At 35.0% G+C, this 22,492-nt stretch overlaps 3 protein-coding genes across 3 annotated transcripts; 2 read left to right on the forward strand and 1 right to left on the reverse strand.

The window, feature by feature from the left end:
* The first annotated feature begins 1,922 nt into the window (after window positions 1–1,922).
* On the forward strand, window positions 1,923–10,185 carry LOC120249298. The gene is given in 12 exon segments (XM_039257802.1): window positions 1,923–2,138; window positions 2,224–2,415; window positions 2,502–2,667; window positions 2,814–2,865; window positions 2,867–3,185; window positions 3,762–3,900; window positions 3,983–4,463; window positions 4,531–4,863; window positions 8,877–9,117; window positions 9,203–9,394; window positions 9,490–9,655; window positions 9,782–10,185. Coding segments are annotated over 12 exon segments (2,901 nt in total).
* A 155-nt stretch (window positions 10,186–10,340) lies between these two features.
* Window positions 10,341–10,721, reverse strand: LOC120249299 (antifungal protein ginkbilobin-like protein). The gene has a single exon (XM_039257803.1). The coding sequence runs from the start codon at window positions 10,719–10,721 to the stop codon at window positions 10,341–10,343; it is 381 nt and encodes a 126-aa protein (XP_039113737.1).
* A 1,002-nt stretch (window positions 10,722–11,723) lies between these two features.
* LOC120249475 (sister-chromatid cohesion protein 3) lies at window positions 11,724–22,475 on the forward strand. The gene is made up of 22 exons (XM_039257994.1): window positions 11,724–11,948; window positions 12,035–12,233; window positions 12,419–12,531; window positions 12,625–12,717; window positions 13,005–13,168; window positions 13,301–13,537; window positions 13,621–13,765; window positions 13,856–14,034; window positions 14,137–14,282; window positions 14,371–14,498; window positions 14,634–14,807; window positions 15,229–15,390; window positions 15,476–15,676; window positions 15,741–15,878; window positions 15,949–16,149; window positions 16,287–16,431; window positions 16,503–16,609; window positions 20,645–20,785; window positions 20,896–21,158; window positions 21,270–21,394; window positions 21,472–21,735; window positions 22,097–22,475. The coding sequence occupies exons 1-22, from the start codon at window positions 11,904–11,906 to the stop codon at window positions 22,108–22,110; spliced, it is 3,384 nt and encodes a 1,127-aa protein (XP_039113928.1). The 5' UTR covers window positions 11,724–11,903; the 3' UTR covers window positions 22,111–22,475.
* Window positions 22,476–22,492: the final 17 nt, after the last annotated feature.

Below are 22,492 nucleotides of genomic sequence, written 5' to 3' on the forward strand. Positions count from 1 at the left end.
ATAACCAGGGGGGGTCAAGGGGGGGTCAAGGGGGTACTTATATATATTATATATATATGTTTTTAATTAATATGAATCTATTTATATGTTTATATTTAATATAATCTTGGATATCATGTGGACTTATTTTTTAGATTCTATAGTAACAAGCTACTTCACCGAATTCTGATGATTTTTTTATATAAAATCTTCAAATTTTAAAAAACAACTTTATAATCAGTTTGATTTTGTTGAATGCCATAATCTTACAAGTCTTATTATTGAACTAGTTAAAACTAAATTGTATTTAGTCGAATGATTCAAGTTGTTAGCCGTATATATATTTTATATTTTTTAAAATATTTATTATTATTATTTAGTTTGAATTAATATAAATTTTTTTTCATATTTAAATTGAAACACCGAATAATTAAACTCTTATCTCATAGTGATATAATCGTGATATATTTTTTGAAATATTAATTATTATAATTTTAAGTTTGAAGTAATATAATTTTTTTTTAAAATTAAAATTAGCACCCCTCTTGATTTTGGCCCTAGTTCCGCCACTGTTGATAACACGAATTGATTTAAGCATTATATATTAAAAATAAGCAGCAAGAATATAAATTTACAATGCTCAACACAACAACACAAAAATACGATCATAGCAAACATTTATAGCCAGGAAATTTAATTATCAAATTAAAGCTGATCTTGATGAAACTTCTTCACTTAATAACAATACCATTTGTGATCATATTTACATTATAATTGAAGGAATGAAAATGGTTTAAATAATTAATGAATGTAATTAAACACCTTCATTTCTTCAACTAGTTTGTAAGTCTTTTGAGTTTTTTTCTTCATTGTCAACTCTTTGTTTTACTTGAACCATTCATCAACCAGCCCATTTAAAACGAGAAACACTACTAAGCACATGGAATAGAAGCTTTCATACTAATGAATAATAGACGACAAGTCGCATATGAATATAAAGCAGACTCAAAAGCAAAGACTTTGAACCCGGATGTACTAATATATGACATGATAAAAAAATAGTATATGAATCCCGGGTGAATGAGTGTATGAACAAGATCGGGAGATCAAGATCTCGTGGGGAGATTTGAACCCATGACCTCTCCCTTACACTTTGGTGTCATACCATTGGACTATCCAATGGTTGACAGCTTTCATACTAATTACTTTTCTCCTCTTCGTAGTAGCCACCTTTAATTTAATAATATAATAAAAGCAAAATTTAATTTTTCTCTAATATTAGTGCATGCCAATGGAGTCTCCTCATTATATAGTCAACTACTAGCTACTATGATGGTGCTGATACGGTGATACCCTTTGACTTTAAGGTTTAAGCAGTTGAATTAAGAGTTAAATAACAAAACTTTTGTCATTATACTGGTGCCATTCATGATTGTAATGTATATCTTCTTCGTAAGAGTAGTATATTAACAAATATTAAATCTAGTATATATATATAGCATGTGATCCTATTAATTGCTCAACCTTTTCATGCATGCAAGTAGATCTAGTGGAAAAGCTGACTTCCATAACGTTGCACGTTCTAACCAAGCTTACCAACTTTATGCAAGAAATTAAAACAATGGCTAATTAAGAGTCTAAGACGCTACTTCATTGGATCGATTACAAACATATATAATCATAAAAGATCATTCCTAGATCATGTTTCACATAGAACTGCATGTTCTCCAATTATATAGGTTCTTCAGATAAAATATTAGTTAATGCTGCCAAGCTGTAAATGTTTATCTAGAGCTAGTTAGTGAATTGAAGGCAAGACTGGTTGATACCTGTCTATAAAAGAGCAGCATTTGTGGTTGATTTCATTCATCCAAGTCTCTTTTGAAGCTTGATTGTTTGAAGAAGTTCTCTCAATATATATATATATATATAGTCATTCAAAGATGAAGTACTTCAACTTCATCGTTTTCATGGTCATAGTGTTAACATTTGCAAGTTCAGTAAAAGGTCAAGTCAGCGGTCTTGAACAAGACTTCTACAAGACAACATGTCCTAACGCTGAGCAGATTGTTCGGAACATTACATGGAATCATGTTGCAAATAACCCAGAATTACCAGCCAAATTTCTGAGGATGTTCTTCCATGATTGCTTTGTTAGAGTAAGATTCATAAACCTAACAAATTAAACTGCATGCATGAATGGATTCTCTAACAAAAGTTTGGCTTGATGAATTTAATTTGCAGGGTTGTGATGCATCAGTGTTGATTGACTCAACTGCAAACAACACAGCAGAAAAAGATGCATTCCCGAACCAATCACTTGCCGGATTCGATGTCATAGATGAAGTGAAGACTGCATTGGAGAACTCATGCCCTGGTATTGTTTCCTGCGCTGATATAGTAGCATTGACAGCTAGAGATTCAGTCTCTTTCCAAGTGAGTGATCAATTATATATATACATATATAGTCCAATTGATCTAATGGATTCAAGTGATTAATTAATATTCTTTTAATTAATTAGTTCAACCAGTCTTTATGGGAAGTGGAAACTGGCAGAAGAGATGGCAATGTATCTCTTGCTTCAGAAGCCTCGGCAAACATCCTTTCTCCTTTCTCTAACTTCACAACACTTTCTCAAGGCTTTGCTAAAAAGAACCTTAGTTCTCACGACCTAGTGGTGTTATCAGGTACATAAGCATGTTTACATCTATCCATGAATATATATATATATATATATATATGTGTGTGTGTGTGTGTATATTCAATGTATATAAATACAGCAGTATACTTAATTATAATTAATTAGATCCCTCACACTTTAATTCATATATAGGTGCGCACACTATTGGAGTTGCCCACTGTTTCTTCTTCAGTAACAGACTCTACCGATCCATCGCTTAACGCAACCTATGCGGCAACCTTGAAAACTCTATGCCAGAACCAGTCTGATACAACTACTACAGTTGCCATGGATCCTGGTGATAACTTGACATTTGACAACCATTACTTTGTGATTTTGAAGCAAAACCAAGGTTTGTTCCAGTCAGATGCTGCACTGCTTACAGACGGAAGCGCAAGCAACCTGGTGGATAAGTTACTTGACTCCGATAACTTCTTCAAAGCCTTCAAGAATTCAATCAAGAGAATGGGACAGATAGAAGTTCTCACTGGAACTAACGGAGTTATCAGGAAGAAATGCAGTGTTGTGAATTAATAATTATAATCATCTTCTTTGTGTTAATTTGATTCTGTCTTGTAGTTTATATATCTCCAAGTTCATGATGTTTATTTTGAGTCTAACTATAATAAAAGTTTTCATTCAAGGAAACCTTTGTTCTTATTTGGTTGGGGTACGTGCTGCCATATTTGGGGCCCAAGAATAAAAATGGGCCATCTCACCCAATGAAAAAAAGGAAAAAAGATAACGAAGCTATATTGATCATGTTAAAAGAGTGATTTAAAATCAAGTGGCTGAAGTTTGAAGGAGCTAATATGTTGAGAACATGATTAATTGGCTTTGTGGGAAGTTGTGTGTAGTGGATTTCGTATGTTTGTGTTTTATGGGGTATGATAATAGTTTGTCTTATACTATGTTATCAATCAAAGTTATGTTTGTGTGGCACTTTGAAATTATGTAATTGCTCTCCGGTGTAGAATGAGATGAGCTAAGTGAAATCCTTTGAGTTTTTCCAGCCTAATATTTTTTCTTTGCTCCTTTCTTTTCTTCTAAGTTCTAAACACTTGTTTTTACTTCCTCCTTCATACTTAATCTCAAATCCAGATTGTAACAGTGGTATCAGAGCAATTGCATCCTGCAAAGCTCATCACTAATCTTGTGCATCGGAGTGACTCATGGCGTCCGGTAGTAGTAACCCACTACATATGTGTTAGACTTCAGTGCCGGTTTTTGACGGAGAAGAGTACCAACACTGGAGTATTATGATGGAAACACTATTTAGGTCTCATGATCTCTGGGATCTGGTTGAAATGGTTACTCTAAAGAAGATGATAAAGCTAAGGTGAAAGAAAACAAGAAGAGAGATGCTCATGCTCTGTTTCTCATCCAACAGGCTTTGCATCGTCCTTTGTTTTCACATATTGCTGCTCTTAAGACCTCCAAAGGCACTTGGGATACTCTAAAGAGGGAGTTTCAGGGAACCACCAAAGTCATGGCAGTAAAGCTACAAGCATTAAGACAGTCTTTTGAGAATCTACGTATCAAGGACAATGAAGAAGTGCATAACTACATCTCCAGAGTGACAGACCTAGCGAATCAAATACGGTGCTTGGGAGACACTCTGTCAGAATCCATGGTGGTGGGTAAAGTGATGAGAAGCTTAGGACCTAAGTTCAATCATGTGGTGGTGGTTGCAATTGATGAATTGAAAGACTTAACCAAACTCACCATGGCTGAGCTAAGCGGATCCTTGCGAGCTCAAGAAGCTCGACTTAAAAACCAAGCAGCACCTAAGAGCTGGAAAACGTCTCTTGAGATATCTATGTGGAACAAAGAGCCTTGGACTATGGTATTCAAGTAGCATGGAATGCAGGTTGCAAGGATATTCAGACAGCGATTGGGGAGGTTGCACTGATGATAGGAAGAGCACATCCGGGATGATCTTTAACCTTGGAACTGGGGGCTGTATCGTGGGGCTCAAGGAAGCAAGACATCACAGCTCTATCGACAACGGAGGCAAAATATGTGGTAGTGACAACGGCAGCATGTCAAGCTGTTTGGCTGCGAAAGGTGCTGGAAGATTGCGGAATGAAACAAAAGGAGGCTACGGTAGTATGTTGCGACAACAAGTCCATAATCACAATTGCCAAAAACCTGGCGCTGCATGGAAGAATGAAACATATCGATATTCGCTTCCATTTCATACGTGATTTGATCTCAAGTGGGGTAATAGAACTGAAGCACTGTAATACTGAGAATCAGTTAGCTGATATTTTTACTAAGCCTCTGGAAGTTCAGAAACACAACTACATAAGAGCAATGCTTGGTATCTGTGATTTTGAATCAAGGGAAGGTGTTAAAAGAGTGATTTAAAATCACGTGGCTGAAGTTTGAAGGAGCTAATATGTTGAGAACCTGATGAATTGGCTTTGTGGGAAGTTGTGTGTAGTGGATTTCGTATGTTTGTGTTTTATGGGGTATGATAATAGTTTATCTTGTACTATGTTATCAATCTAAGTCATGTTTGTGTGAGGGGTGTTGGAGTTAGTGTTGTTTTGGGTTGATCACTTTGAAATTATGTAATTGCTCTCCAGTGGAGAATGAGATGAGCTAAGTGAAATCCTTTGAGTTCTTCCAGCCTAACATTTTTTTCTTTGCTCCTTTCTTTACTTCTAAGATCTGAAGACTTGTTTTCACTTCCTCCTTCATAATTAATCTCAAATCCGGATTGTAACAGATTAATGGAAGACAATGGCAAAAGGGGTAATCTCGAGAGAAGAGATTTATTAATTTGTGAATCTCTCATTCCTACGAGTGGGTAAGTGAGTGTGTGCTATACTGTTTAGCAAGATTGAGAGAAAGAAAGAACTCAAGGAGAAGAAGAGAAGAAATTAGGGTTTGATGTTTGCAAGAGGATCAAATAGCATTTAGTGTCAGATTTCTCCTATACTTAAGGTAGTAAACCCTTGCAAGTAGATCTCTAAATCCACCGTTCCTCCTCGAAGTTATAGTTTCTATCTTTTGTGTGAAGAAGGTGAATGAGTGTTGTTGATAGCTCCTCCCATTGAATACTCATGTCATTGTGCATGTATACCTTTAGGTAACTAGAGAGAAATCCTTTGTAATCGCATTACAAAGGATCTGAGATTCAAAATTAGGTTTTTCTTAATTCATATTTAGATTTCTTATAGATAGGGTGTGGTCACTAACTGAGCACGCAACGATCTGAGATTCAGAATTAGGGTTCCCATCTCTCCTCTCTGCGTGTGATTAGTTAGAAGAACCACAAGACCCAATTACCTTCGTCGTAATCAATGGATTCAAGTGCACGCTTCCGCTAAATTTATGTTCATAAATAATTTTCTATCAAGAAGAAAATCCTGGTTTTTCATAGGGGTTATTCCCATCATGAAATCCATCAAGTTCCATCAAGAAGTCCCATAGTTTTTCTATCATTTTGAAGAGTTTTTCACTTTAAAACTAGTGTCATTGCATTTGTTGGTTTGCATTTGTCGGTTTAGAACTTATTATCTCATTTTAGATCACGAAGAGGGGTAAAATTTGCATTTGCAAGATTTGTATTCGACCTAAAGAGGTCAAAAAGTCACATAGAGGCTACACAACATCGCCAAAAAACTATACGGGCTCCTTGCGGCCCTCACAGAGCTAGGTCGCACAAGGTCGGCAGATAGTTGTGTGGGTAGTGTTCGCCCGCATACGGAATGTATACATAAACAGTAACATTACTACACTACTACTACAACAATTGTGAATAGTAATACTACTACAATACTTCTATTGAGATTTTTAACTATTGCAGTCACATGAACCTCGACATGTTTAAAGATAGTCATGGATAATAGTTAAAAATTTAGAACTTATGATTTTCATCTCGAATGAAGCACAAATCATTCATCTTAACTTGTTCTCCAATAGTTCGGCCGCATTTTTTAAGGCGAGTTTGTGTTTTATAAATTTGTGTAAAGTTGAATACAGAATTTATGCTTGAGATATTGTATGTCTTAAGTTGTTTGAGATTGGCCTCAAATGGAGAAGGAAATTAGTGAGAAACCATGCATATGCTTATGGCCGAAAGGATCTCCTTAATTTGCCAAATTAATTCACTGCATTGTAGGCTAATTGATAGGGACGCAAGTGTACGCCATTGATAAAAAAAAATTAATCACTAGTAGAATAATTTAAGTATTTGATTATTATCACTAGTCCATTTAATATTTTATAGATACGGTTATTAATTATATATATATATATATACTATAAAACCCTGTTGTGAAGTTTTTTAATTCTCTAAATTTTATTAGAGACAAAATTTTATAACTTATAATCTTTACTCATCTCTGTGACCTTGCAAACAGTATGATAACGGAATTGATTTATTATGCATTATTAAATTAAAATAAGCAGGATAATATAAATATGATAGAAATAAGTAATGATGTATAATAACAAAGAAAGACAAAATAAAAATACACAATTGACTAAAATTACAAAAATAAAATAAAATAAAATAAAATCAAACAAACAAACAGAAGAAAAGAAAATAGCATGTTCTATTTCCAAAAAATATTCTATCAAATAAAATCATAAAAATATGTTTTAAATAGGTCATAATTAATTAAATTATAAGTTGGGTTAACTTACATTCAGTTTGATTGACTTTATGGCTTTTTAATTAGATGTAATTTAATCTCTTAAATTCTCTGAGCAAATCCATATTGCAATGACTGAGATTTTACATAACATAAAAAATTATATAAACCATACATACAGTGAACTATTAGAAAAAGCTCAAACAAAATTTTAGCATAGAAACTCTAACAAGATATTTGGTTGAAACATATAAATTAACAATGCATGCATAACAACAACGCTAAAACACGCACACGAACATGGCAAACATATAATAGTCAGAAAAAAAAAAAATTTGCTTATGAATTGAAGCTAATAAAACTTCTTCAAAACGACAAAATCAGTTGTTATTGATGTTCTAATTGACAAATTTCAAAAGGTTTAGAGAATGTACATAAATAACGTTATCAATTTCCCAGCTAGTTAATTATTAACTCTTTAAAAAAAGAAAAAATGGTCCCAGTAAATACAACACAATGTTTATAAACGTGTAATGCTTCAACTTGTTTTGTTTTCCAGTTTGCTATTAAAGTCGTGATTTATCCACTTTTATTAAAAAATAAATGTTTATAAACATGTACAAATATTAAATAAATTTAATAAACACCTATGCTCTCACTTCACTTACAATTTTAGCATTTGATCTCTCATTCTCCCTAAACGAACACCTTACGTGAGAGATTTTGTATTACTAGGCCACGATGCTGTTAGTCAATGTCTATATAAATGTCTAGTATTTGAGACATGTTTTTTAATTTCATTTTTCATTGTCAACTCTCAACTTAATTAATTACTTGGACCATTCATCAGCCAGTCCAACACAACAAACACTATGGAGCACATGGAATAGAAGCATTCACACTTAGCTTTCTCTTCTTCTTAATTAGATTATTTGAAGGGTTTTAGCACTCTTGTTAATGCATGCAGTCAATGAAGTCTCCCTAGCTAATATAAAATAGCAATAACGAATCACTCCACATGCCGCTGTCACCCTTGACTTAAAACAATAAATGGAATCAAGATTTAAGTGACAAGCTTTTGTCATTATACTGGTGTGATCACATGCATTCATGAATGGAATGTATATATATCTTCTTCACATTAGTAGTAAATAAACAAATATTAAAACTATATATAGCATGTTATCCTATTGCACGCTCAACCTTTTCATGCATGCATATAGAGTTGAAAAGCTGACTTATTAATTAGACAACCTTGCATGTCTAAAAAGCTGACTTCCATAACCTTGCATGTTCTGCATGCCTAAGCTTAATTGCCAACCTTCTCCATGAAAAAAAAAGTGTTCATTGGATTACGTACAAACATATATAATCATAAATGATCATTCCTGCATGTTTCCAAATGGAACTGTTCTCCAAGTATATATATACATACGTTCTTCAAAATAAAATATTAATGCTGCTTAGCTGTGAACAGTGAATATATTCTATCTAGTGAAGGCATGACCGGTTGAATCCTGTCTTTAAAAGGGGCAGCATTTGTGGTTTGTTTTCATCCATTCAAGTCTCTTTCAAAGCTTATTAATTTGAAGTAGTTAATTATCTGAAGATCACATATAGTCTTTTCAAAGATGAAGTACTTGTCCAACTTCATTGTCTTCTTGGTCATTGTAGTTACATTTACAAGTTCAGTAAAAGGCCAAGTTGGTGGTCTTGAGCGAGACTTCTACAAGAAAACATGTCCCAAGGCTGAGCAGATTGTTCGGAACATCACATGGACTCACGTTGCTAATAACTCAAAATTACCAGCCAAGCTTCTGAGGATGTTCTTCCATGATTGCTTCGTTGAAGTAAGAACTCTAACTCTAACAAACTGCATGCATCCATGCATGAATAAATTCTAACAAAAGTTAATTTGGCTTGATGAATTTGCAGGGTTGTGATGGGTCAGTGTTGATTGACTCAACTGCAAACAACACAGCAGAAAAAGATGCATTCCCGAACCAATCGCTTGCCGGATTTGATGTCATAGATGAAGTGAAGACTGCATTGGAGAAAGCATGCCCTGGGATTGTTTCTTGTGCTGACATAGTAGCATTGGCAGCTAGAGATTCAGTCTCTTTCCAAGTGAGTGATCAATTATTTATGCATTTATATTCCAATTCTAGCTAATGGATTATATATATTCAAGTGATTAATTGATCTTTCAATTAATTAATTAGTTCAACAAGTCTTTATGGGAAGTGGAAACTGGCAGAAGAGATGGCAATGTATCTCTTGCTTCAGAAGCCTTGGCAAACATCCCTTCTCCTTTCTCTAACTTCACAACACTTTCTCAACGCTTTGCTAAAAAGAATCTTAGTGCTCACGACCTAGTGGTGTTATCAGGTATATATACATATATATACGCATTAATTTTTACATCTATTCATGATTATATATAGATATATACATTCAATGTATATATAGCAGTATACTTAATTATAATTAGATCCCTCACACTTTAATTCATAGGTGCGCACACTATTGGAGTTGCCCACTGTTTGTTCTTCAGTAATAGACTCTTTAACTTCACCGGGAAAGGCGATGCCGATCCATCGCTTAACGCAACCTATGCCGCGACCTTGAAAACTCTATGTCAGAACCAGTCTGATACAACTACTACAGTTGCCATGGATCCTGGTAATAGCTTGACATTTGACAACCATTACTTTGTGATTTTGAAGCAAAAGCAAGGTTTGTTCCAGTCGGATGCTGCACTGCTTACAGACGGAAGAGCAAGCAATTTGGTGGACAAATTACTTGACTCCAAGCACTTCATCAATGACTTCAAGAAATCAATCAAGAAAATGGGACAGATTGAAGTTCTCACTCGAACCAATGGATCTATCAGGAAGAAATGCAGTGTTGTGAATTAATGATCATCTTGTATTTTGTGTAGTTCTTTAATTTCTCTTCAAGTTCATGATGTTCTTTTCAAGTCTAATATTAATTAATAAAAGTTTTCATTCAATGCAACCTCTGGTCTTATTTAAAGATATAAAAGTACTTGTCACATATAATAATCACAAGTTCAAAACTTATGATTTTCATATCGAATGAAGCACACATCATCCATCTCAACTTGTGCTCCAATAGTTCGACCGCAGTGTGTGTGAATAATATGCACTGCACCCTCAAGGCAAGATTTGCAGACATCACGAATATATAATTTCGAGCATTGCGCGAAGCCGAATACCGAATATGAGCCTGAGCTGTGGTGTTTTAAGCTGTTAGACATTGGCGTGAGACGGACAAGATCAGCGAGTACACGATGAAGCTCTACCCTGAAAGGATCTTCTTTGCCAAACTTCTCTGTATTGCAGGCCACTGAAGGTGTAACAGTTATGGCTCTGCTGCTGATCATCAGACATGAGAACAGAACTATAACCAATGAAAATGCAAATGCAACCATTGATACTTTCATCTTGCTTTCTAATTTAGTTGCTTTTGATGTGATTTAATTCTCTTGGTTCTTGGCAATGAATATATAGATAAATATTATAGTAGAGAAAGCATTGGAAGTTTGGAAGTGTTTGTTGTTTGGTGGCAAATTGATTTGGAGATATGTTCATCTTTTTCCTAAAGTTTTGATAAGTAGAATTTGGTGGAATGGTTTCCCAGATGAGCTCTAAAAATGATTCTTATATAGATATATATATATATATATATATCACAAGGAATATATTTGGACGGCTGCATGGATTGTAGTTAACTATTTATGCTTTACATGGTAATGTTTTGAATCCAGGTAGAAGACTAGCATATATTGCTATTTTATAATTCTAAATTATGGAATAACTGTCCAATTTACAAGTTCTATACATATACATATATGTATATATGTGTGTGTGTGTGTTTGTGTTGGCTCAGATGGGTTTTATGAACTGAATTATGGTATGGAGACATGAAGCTATGCATTCAACCTAATATTTGGGTTATTATGAATATACGTGGTTAATTTAAAAAAATATAATGATATTTTTTTATATATTTTTATCACTTATCGCCTTCTAATTTAATTTATTATTACTAGATTCTTTGCATAGTACAATATTTGTGGGCACGCCTCTTACATGCATAGTGAGGACACAGTTTTTCACTTATACACGTGTCCCTGACATGCTTTGCCTATATAGTGAAAAAAAAATATTTTTTTAGTTGAATTAAAATTGAAATTTAGGTGATTTTGTCTGTACAATAGTAAATGAAAATTCTGAGCTACATCTGGGAAATTTCATGATTTATTTGATTTTTATTTCAAAGAAATACAATTTATGTGAGGCTGAGATTGTTCTGACGGAACAATCTCGAGGCAAGTGAACGGTGGATATTTCATGCTTGTCTTATTAGACGCCACTATTCGGAGGGTATTAAAACGGGTCGGATTCTTTTCGGATCCATAGAGCGGATCCGACCCATCGCTGCCGAGGGTTATACTCTGTTGCGCGGGCGAAGGCGCCGAGTTTAAAGCCTCCCTCCCAAATTTCTAGGGCGTGTTTCGATCCTTAAACCTCTGAATCTTCCTCAAATTTTCATCCAAATCAAGCCCTAATCTGCTCTCCAGATCGAAATTCCTTGCAATTTGATCTCATCCATGGAGAATGCGGCCGTGGCCTCGGAGACTTCCGTCCGCCGCTCGGTAATCTCTCTTCAATCTCCGTTTTGTGTTGGTTATTTGAGAAATTCGTTGACATCTTGATGTTATTGTTTATTCTTTGCGAGTAGAAACGGGGTAGGGTTTTGGAGACGTCGGATGTGGCGCCGAGCAAATCGGGTGGGTCGATGGAGGAGAAGAGCACCGACCAGGAGCAGGGATCCGGTGATGGTTCATTCGATGAGCTCGAAGAGATCCTCCCGAAACCGAAGCGCAAACGTGGTCGGCCGCCTCGTGCCGCGGGGTTGAAAGAATGCGACACTTTGTTCGGTCTGTGCTACTTTACTCATCCATGTATTTTATTGCTAAATTAGAGAAATGTTTGGTTTGTGAAATGAAACGTGGTCGCCCGCCTTGTTCGGATATTTCCTCTTTAAGTTTTTCCATTTCCTTATTTTAGTTATTGATATTTTGGTTTGTGAAATGTTTGCAATATCGTGCTCTTTCTTTTGTAGATGCTGTAAAAAATAATGGGAAATATATACAGTATATGGTTAAGAAATGGGTGGAGCGATATGAAGCTGATCCCAAATCAGCATTAGTTGAGATTCTATTGATGCTTTTTGAGGTATTTTTTTTTTTTTGCAGTTCTGTTCGTTTATTTTGTTATTCGGTACATATCTGTTCAATTATATAAATTGTGATTTGTTGGAATGGACAGACATGTGGTGCTAAATATCAGCTGGGTGTTGCTTCCTTTGATGAGATTAACGTGGATGACGTGGTTGTCTCTCTTGTTGAGTTAGCCAGGAATGTATCCTCGATTTTGTAATGTGCACATGTTATTTTCTGCTTTTAACTAAATTATCATGCCTAAAGTCTGAAGGATAATTCTTCTTGTTTTGTTTGCTGCAAAGTTTCTTGCTATATGTTACTGTAAACAAAATTTATAGTCACCGCTGATCAATGAATTTCATGAACCACATTATGTTAAGTTCTGAATTAACTTTTCCTTTTTGTTCGTTCGCATAACCTACCTTTTATGGATTTCTTAAAGTTTTAGTTTCAATTTTGTTATGGTTGAAACTTAACTGAACTCAGGGAGTGATTGAGGATCATTATAACTCAAAGAGCAGGGAGCTCAAGACCTTCAAGGAAAATCTTGGATTGTTCTGGGACACTTTAGTTCTTGAATGTCAGAATGAACCACTATTTGATAAGATATTGTTTGAGAAATGCATGGATTATGTAATTGCATTATCATGGTATGTTACTCTGTTGAGTTTCTCTGTTGTCTGCATTGTTTTCTCAAAGATAATAACATGTGTAGAACCAGGCACATGAAGTGTGAAAGATATCTTTCTCATTACATATTCATGTTTTTTCTTTTGCAACAGTACTCCTCCAAGGGTGTATCGTCAGGTGGCCTCATTAGTGGGCCTTCAGCTTGTGACTTCCTTCATAACTGTTGCCAAAATACTTGGTCGGCAGCGTGAAACTACACAAAGGCAGTTGAATGCTGAAAAGAAAAAACGGAATGATGGACCTCGTGTAGAGTCACTTAACAAACGGCTATCCATGACTCATGAGAGGATAACTTATATGGAAGAAATGATGCGCAAAATATTTACTGGGTGAGAGAAATTTTTCATGAAATTGTACCTTATCTGACCATTTCCTTCTTATTTGATTAATTAGATATGGCTGCTCTTTGCAGATTATTTATGCACAGATATCGAGATGTAGACCCTGACATCCGAATGTCATGCATCAAATCTCTTGGTATATGGATTGTGTCATACCCCACACTTTTCTTGCAGGATTTATACTTGAAATATCTTGGATGGACATTAAATGACAAAGTGAGAGTTTCTCACTCAATTTTTTTTTTTTTTAATATTTTGCAAACCTATCTTATGGAGCTAATCAGTTGTTTATACTGGCATATGTAGAGTGCTGCTGTGCGTAAAACTTCAGTCCTTGCTCTGCAAAATCTTTATGAGTTGGATGATAATGTGCCTTCACTTGGACTTTTCACTGAAAGATTTTGCAACAGAATGATTGAGCTTGCAGATGACATTGATGTTTCAGTGGCGGTGTCAGCCATAGGTCTTTTGAAGCAACTGCTGAGGTGTTTATTTTATCTTTTACCATTGAATCATCTCTCGAACTCTTCTTCTTTTTTTTTTTTTTTAATGTCCCAATAAGAGGCAAAGGCCTTGCTTGTTTGCAGACACCAGCTCTTAACAGATGATGAATTAGGTCCTCTGTATGATCTTCTTATTGATGAACCACCCATGATTAGGCGTGCAATTGGTGAGTTAGTATATGACCACTTGATAGCACAGAAAGTGAAGAATTCACAATCAGGAATGTCAGGTGCCTTATTTTATTTTATTATTGTGAGTTTGAATATTTTTCCTTTTTAATTCACACTTTCAACTCATCCATTGCAAATTTAATCCAGGTGGAGATAATGAATCCTCTGAGGTTCATTTGGGAAGGATGTTGCAGATTTTACGAGAATTTCCCGATGATCCTGTTCTGAGCGCATATGTAATTGATGATGTTTGGGATGACATGAAGGCCATGAAAGTACAGTTTTGAATCACAAATTATCTTTACAATACCCTGTAATAAATTATTCACATTATTTGCAGCTATTATGTTTATTTGGTAAAAACAAAACCTGTGATCAAACTATTCAATTGCTGATACTTCTTTTGATAGGATTGGAAATGTATTATTGCTATGCTCCTTGATGAGAACCCCGTTATTGGACTTACGGATGTGGATGCAACCAATCTTGTTCGATTACTACATGCTTCTGCTAAGAAGGCTGTAGGAGAGAAAATCGTCCCTGCTACAGATAATCGGAAACAGTATTACACTAAAGCTCAGAAGGTATTTTGATCTCCTTTCTCCGATTTGAAAAATCTCTATGGAAATGCTTTAATGTTCAAATGCTGGAACAAAGCCGGACAACAACATCTGGGATGCTTTTATATCTTAAGCCTTTCCATTTTACTCCTTTTTATGTTGTAATGCTCAAGTTTTCTCAAACATGTGCGTTCTTTACGCTGCATTGTCACATGAAATGCTTATAATTAAGAATTAATTTCTCCCTCTCTCTCTCCCTCTCTCTCTCTCTCTCACACACACACACACACATGCACATATACATTTATATAAGCTAAACTATCCTCTTTAAGCCTATTTGAATTTGCTAATTTTAAGTAGCATTATGATCCTTTCCTTATTGCTCACATCTTATCCTTTGTCTAGTTTTTATATTTAATATTTATTTTGAAAAACTATTTCTCAGGAAGGATTGGAGAACAGCAGGAAGGAAATAACTATTGCTATGATGAAGAACTATCCACAGCTTTTAAGAAAATATATAGCTGATAAAACAAAGGTGTCATCTTTGGTGGAGATTGTTGTGCTTTTGAAACTAGAGCTGTATTCATTGAAGAGGCAGGAAAAGGTCTTGTGGGCTGCTTTTGTTGTGCTTTGATTTTTCTCATACTTAATATCATTAGGAGGTGACTATTGTTTCTTATTATTTTCAGAATTTTAAGGCCATTTTGGAACTTATAACTGATGCTTTCTTCAAGCATGGTGAAAAAGATACTTTGCGGTCTTGCATCAAGGCAATTACCTACTGCTCTAATGAAAGTCAAGCAGACCTGCAAGATTTTGCACAAAATAAACTGAAGGATCTTGAGAATGAGCTACTGACTAAGCTGAAGTCTGCAGTGAAGGAAGTGACGGTATGCATCAATAAAATTTCTATTTTACTATCTATTGAGTAAAATATAATACATGTAGTTGCAGGTGGGTGATGATGAGTATTCTCTTCTTGTTAATTTGAAGCGATTGTATGAGCTTCAACTTACAAAGTCTGTTAGCAATGATGATTTGTATGAAGATATGGCTAAAATTCTTAGGGATTTTAAAGATCTGGAAGATGAGGTATTTTTTTAAATTTCTCAATTCTAATGTTTTCCACCCAGAATTCTTATTTGTCTCCATGTTGTTCCAGGTAAAGAGTTTTCTGCTTCTCAACATGTATTTGCATGTAGCCTGGTGTCTGCAGTCAATTGATGGTGAAAATCCTTCTGAAACATCTCTTACTGCGCTTATGTCCAAACGCACAATGTTGATTGAGCAATTACACTATTTCACTAACACCATTCCTGAAGTTCAAAAAGAAGGGAGGGGCAGGAATGTGCTTTCCTCTAGAGTAAGTCATGATGTATACCCTTAGAGCATGCTTTTATGGACTGATACCTCATGATGCATAGTACCTTTTTTGAATTGAGTCAGATGCTTCACCTCAATGCCCATATACAACTTCATATGTATTTTACTCTGTGATAGGTCTGTATTATACTTGCGGAAGTTTGGTGCTTGTTCAAAATGTCCAGATATACTTCGACAAAGTTGGAAATTTTAGGATATTGTCCAGATACATTGATTCTTCAGAAGTTTTGGAAGCTTTGTGAAAGTCAGCTTAATGTTTCAGGTCATAGTTATTAATTTGTAACAATATTTGTTTGGGCAGTAAAGCATTATACTGATTCATATATGTGACAGATGAAACTGAAGATGAGGATGCCAATGAAGAATATATTGAAGAAACCAACCGTGATGCTATCATGATCGCAGCTGCAAAGCTGGTGGCCAGCCATACAGTATCTAAGGTAAACCTTTTATGTCAATTTATGGCTAATTTTTTGTTACCAGGACTATTTTTAGGATTTTCAGTGAGGTGCCCACTAAAATACATCTTTAAAGGGTAAATTACTTGTTAGTCTGTGAAATACCAATCAGTTGTGAAGCTTTCAGAATTACCTGACAATCCTTTTTGTGCGACTTACTTTTTGGTTCCTATTGGTCATGATCCGATAACCGTCTCTTAGAAAACCCAGTTTTGGTCTTCTATCTTTCAGCAGGGTAATGTTTTACTCATCCCTTCAAAACTTTTGGACATTTGTCTTTTCCATGGCCTTTCCCCATCCTCGTCTTTCTTAATATTTTCTTTCTTCTCCTATGTTCTTGTGCCCTTTTCTTATGTTCTTTTCCTCCTTTTTCTCTTGCATCCCTATTTGTTTGTTCTTAGTTCCTTATGGGATGTCTAGATGGGTAATAAGAGGGGATTGGATTAAGGCACCAATTTGTATTAAGGCCTATCATATTTCTTGTGAAATTAGAATGGAGGAGAGGAACATGGGAAGTGTGTTGGGGACAGGAATGAGAGAGATGATTGGATGAAAGATGTTTATTCTCTGTGCTTAACATTTCTGTCCTTAGTGAGAGATAAGTTATTTATGATCTTAATCATGATCATGGTTGTAATTAACATTGTCATTAATATAATTTAGTATTATTATTGAAGTTATTAAACATGTACAAATATCATTAACATTGATAGATGTTTTACCTATGTAACACATATATATTCATCTACATAAAACACACGCACACTCACACACACGTGATAGCTATCTGTGTTTATATATATATTATTATCAATATATGCATATACATCAATTACATGCACATATATGTAATATGCGTATACACGTGTATATATATGTTAGGCATATTTTTGGAAATTAAGTTGTTGATAATTACTTATTTAAATTTTATTAATTAATTTCCATAATCATATATAATCAACAACAAATAAATTAAAAAAAGGAGTTGAAGATGGCATAAGATTGGATTGGTGGTATAATGGTAATTTTTACTCTTAACTCTTAATCCGGAGTAAACTACTTCTGTGCTCGGAATGGAAGTGGCTTAATCTGGTTTAAAATCTCTTATTCCTTGTGGGTAGAATTAAGGGTTCTTATTTGTTTGGCAAAAGTTCGAGGAATGAGGAGGGGCAAGGGGGATTGGCCCTTATTCCTTGTCCAAACAGCTCCTATGTCCTTTGATACTCTTTTAGCTTTTATCTGAGGTTGTCTTTTTTTCTTTGTGGCATATGGATTTGTATATCATTGTCACTTGGTGCAAGGAGAAGGGACGCATCATTAGGTTGAGTTTGTTGTCTTCGTCGGAGTTTGAGAGCGATATAGGCTTGAACCATAAGCTGTGAGGGTGAAATGCTCCATCTGTACCGAGCATAACACCTATTTGTTGGGTTGGCAACAACGAGAATTTTAAGGTGATGTGACTTTCAACAAGTTTATAAGAAGACTGTGGTGTACATGTTTACGACAGATGTAGTGGTTGGTCAATCAGTGATTGACTTTGTCACATATGGCATAATATGAGCGTGTAGTTTTATATTAAAACCTCATGAAGGACGATTGCTATTGTAATCGAAGCTTGTATGACATGCATCAACATTGTTTTTCTTGGGGTATCTGGTTATTGTTGCGGCAAAAATTTGCTATTTCCATATGGATTTATGGTTTATTTTTCCACCTGTGCATGCAATATTCCTCCAACCCTTTATTATTCTTCCATACGTTTTTATTATTTCCACTTACGATTTAGTATTTGTTCGTATGGTTTAATAGTTACAATTTGTTCCTGTTCTTGTCTTTGTGGTATTGGTTGCTTAAAGACTCCTTATTTTCCTTCCATTCCTTTGTTTTTATCAACTTCAACAACCATTATCACATTTGATGTTTGTTCCCATCAAGTGCCTTAATAAAGCATTTTTTGATGAAAACGAATTCTTCTTCTCTTTATTGGAGTTCTTTAAATTTGTCTTCACCACCTACTTGTGGTAAGGCAGATTGAGGACTTCACTAGTGCAATGTCAGGTTGGAATGGCAAAGGTGTGGCATATGATGTTATCTATGAAGCACCAATGTTTATTCAAGGCTTACATACTAGACATGTATTGGGCTGTGACATGCCTCCGACACTTTTGACACATGTCAGATTTGTCGGAGCATCTTTTTTACATTTTATTATTTTTTTTATTTTTAATTTCGGACACACTCCAACACTTCGTATCATCATGTCCAGCAGCCCGGCATGTTTTTGGGACATGGTATATATTAAGTTATAGGCCTCATTTTGTGCATATGAAATTATTGAATATGGATACTTGCAGTAATTAGTGACTTTATTTTTAGGATTTTAGGCTCATAATTTGCTTGTAGTTGATGTATTGTGTCAAATTTTTATTAAAAATACACACATATATAATTATTTAATGTATCTCTAATGTGTCATGTCCTAAGTTTTGGAAAATGGCATGTTGCTCTATTGTATCATGTTGCATGCCATGTGTCGGTATCCGTGCGTCCTAGGGTGTTGTGAGGGACCGAGGGTTTGTGTTCTTCATCTTTGTAGAATCTTGAAAATGTAGAATGATTGGGGTGTTTCTTTTTCTCCTATGAACTAGCTGTTCTTCTCTTTGTGAGCGTGCTGGCAGGGTGAAAAGCTAACACATTAGGAGAGGCCTCTTAATTATTCATAACAGCCATATCCTATTTCTATCGAGGTTTCTCCATCTCCTAATGTGGTGGTCCGTCGGTGAGAAAGAGGGTGCTTAAGGGAAATCTTTTTTAAAAATATGGTTGGGGAAAAATTTATGATCTGATCACACTTTGATTTAATTAATATTAATCAAAATTTAAATAATTTAATATCAAATTTTATTTTTTAATTAATAACAAGTAGTTAACAATATTAATTGTTTTAACTACTAATTATCAAATAGATCTATTTAAAAATATAAATCTCATTAAAAAGGGGTTAGTGGGTTAAATTTAGTGTGTTTGGTTAGAGAATATGAGTAATTGACCAACCAAACATACTGTAACAGAGGACGGCAGAGGAGGGCAGGGATGTTTTATAAATGGATTCAACCCTAAGAAGTAGTTTCCAGATAAAGAATGGATTTTTCCGTGAACCCTAAAATGTGGGGATCATGGACGGACGTTAAAAAGTATTAGGGACTTATAGTTGTTTTGTGGGTAGTGATGGTTCAGCAATAAGGCCTCCTAGGGATTTCCCAGAGATCTTGTTTTTGAATCTTTACTAACAACCCACCGTTGGCCTTTTGGAGCATTGTGGTTAATCGCCAATGGGTTGTAACTAGATCAATTTTACTGCCACTTAATAGTTGCTTTCTTTTTTTAACCAATGAATGCATTTGATGAAGCATTTCAGGAGTGCATAAGGGATATTCAATTAATGGATTTGGTAAGAAAACTTTAACAAGTAAGCTCTGGATAAAGAATGGATTTTTAGGGATTCCTAAAATGCAGGGATTGTTCGATGGTTGTTGAAAATTGTCTGGGACTTGAGGTTGCTTTCCTTTTTAATCAATGAATGGATTTGTTGAAGTAGTTCATGAAACATCTGGCCTTTTGAATTTATCTGCGATGGTCTTGGATCATTTCCTGGAAAAAGCTCTCCATTTTATTCTTAAGTTGATATATATGTATATATATTTATTTATAATTAGGGGAAGATTAAATATCATGGTTTGTTTCATTGGTTGACTTCATTTTATAACAAAATGAAAAATAATAAAAACTTGAAAAAGTTTTTAAATTTATTTTTTGTTGCTACACTGACATGTAGCTCATAAATAGATTTCCTTGTAGTGTACTTCATTGATTATTTTGTTGGATTTTACATTTATTTTCTGTTCGCAGGCCTTCCTTTTATTTCCCAAGTAATTGCTATGACTCATCCATGTACCTCAGAAATTAACCTTTTCAAGTCATTCATGTATATTGTCTAATAGGTTTAAATCATTGCAGGATTATCTTGGTCCAGAGATCATTTCACATTTTGTTATGCATGGACCAAGTGTTGCAGAGATAATTAAATATCTAATTACTGTTTTGAAGAAAAATGAGAATGAAGATCTTCCTTTTCTGTTTCTTGAGGCATTAAAAATGGTAAGATTCTCTTATCTTCATACTATAATGTTCCCATGGTGTGATGCTCATGGGTGGTGTGACTGATTTTTAACTGTATGCTTACATAAAGCTTGTCATTATTTTCTTAGGCCTACCAGCGGCATTTGTTGGATCTTTCCGTGAGTGATTATGAAACCTTAACAAACAAGTCTTCAGATTTTAAAGAGCTGGCTTCTAGGCTTGCAGGGACATTTGTCGGTGCGGCCCGCAACAAGTACAGATCTGAAATCCTAAAAATTGTTAAAGATGGTATCTCATTTGCCTTTGTTGATGTGCCGAAGCATTTGACATTTCTGGAGGGAGCTGTTCTCCCATTTATACCAAAACTTCCTCCAACGGATATAGCAGAAATGTAATTCAGTCAATGTGACTTACTTATCTGCTCTTTTAGTATTTTTGGGTTTCTTTTTTAAAATAGTCAGGTTATGTAGACATTATTCAACCCTATGATCCTTGTATACAGATTGAAGGATGTCCAGCGAAGGGCAGAGAATGTAAACACAGATGAAGATCCCAGTGGCTGGCGCCCCTATTTCACCTTCATCGAGCACCTAAAGGAGAAATGTGCAAGGAATGAGGGTTTACAAGGTAAAGGGTAACATAATATGTTGCTTTTATTATGCTTATTTAATCTTGAGTGATGTCTAAGACTAGGAGTATCACAGATGAAAAGGACGGAATTCCTGTAAGACGTCGAGGGCGCCCAAGGAAGGATGCTAACCTACAAGGAAAAAAGCTCTTCGAGCAGCAAGATTCTAGTGATGAAGACTCTATCAGTGCATCAGAGAATGATCAAGATGATGATGAAGATGATGATGACGAGCAGCAACCTCTTATACACACATTTAGGTCCTCTGTCTCTAAGCTCAGGTCGCTTAGAGTTCAGCAGCAGGAAGCAAATGGTCAAGCAGGACCTTCAAGAACCACAGGTTCTTTCTTACAAACTCTTGTGGATCTGTTTTCCTCTTTAAGACGCTTTTCAGCATATCTCTGTTGCTTCTATAACTTAGGCTTGCATATTCGAGGTTTACTAGCTTTCTCACTGCACTATGATAGCACTATTAAATCTTGCTTGAAAACCCTTGTTGACCCAATGCACTCAACCTGTTCTGATGGACAACTTTTTTTACCTTTTCCTCTTCAGAGATTCTCTAATGGTTGTATGTTACTGTTATTTAAATCATAATTCTGGTTATACTTTTTGTTTGGGAAGACCTTTAGTTATATACTTTTGTTTTTTGCATGATTATGTGACAAGAACTTCTAAAAATTATTTGTTTCTATGTGTAGGGAGCAATGGGTAACATGTGGATTTTCAGTTGCCGGTTATGGATCAACGTATTGAACAGTGTTTTGTATCCTGCAGTTCAGTAACACCTGGTGTCTGCCTTGTATGGAAGATGCAAGAAATTACCCATGATTATGTTATATTATATGTTGCTGCTTTTCCTTTAATTTTTTTCTTCTCCTTAGATCCTTAGATGTATATAGCTCTGTTTATAGTGTGATATGTTTTCTTGTGGCTGTGTAACTTCAGTGTTGAGCTTAGAACTGATCTTGCTGGTGTACTAACAGTTCAATTTTGTTTGTAGTTTTCTTATAGTTAAGTATTTTGAACCTTTTAAGCACCTGAAGATAAATCTCCTAATAGCCAATTCATTTGTTTTCACTAACGAAAGACATAAT

This window comes from Dioscorea cayenensis, chromosome 19 (assembly GCF_009730915.1).
Source record: "Dioscorea cayenensis subsp. rotundata cultivar TDr96_F1 chromosome 19, TDr96_F1_v2_PseudoChromosome.rev07_lg8_w22 25.fasta, whole genome shotgun sequence".
In the NCBI taxonomy this organism is placed as follows: domain Eukaryota; kingdom Viridiplantae; phylum Streptophyta; class Magnoliopsida; order Dioscoreales; family Dioscoreaceae; genus Dioscorea; species Dioscorea cayenensis.

Bases quoted from the DNA above. Each gene is read 5' to 3' on its own strand.
- LOC120249299 (XM_039257803.1), bottom strand. From the start codon at position 10,721: ATGGTTGCATTTGCATTTTCATTGGTTATAGTTCTGTTCTCATGTCTG.
- LOC120249475 (XM_039257994.1), top strand. From the start codon at position 11,904: ATGGAGAATGCGGCCGTGGCCTCGGAGACTTCCGTCCGCCGCTCG. The intron at 13,766-13,855 runs GTGAGAGTTTCT...TGGCATATGTAG, and splicing joins GATGGACATTAAATGACAAA to AGTGCTGCTGTGCGTAAAAC. The intron at 16,610-20,644 runs GTAAACCTTTTA...AAATCATTGCAG, and splicing joins CCAGCCATACAGTATCTAAG to GATTATCTTGGTCCAGAGAT.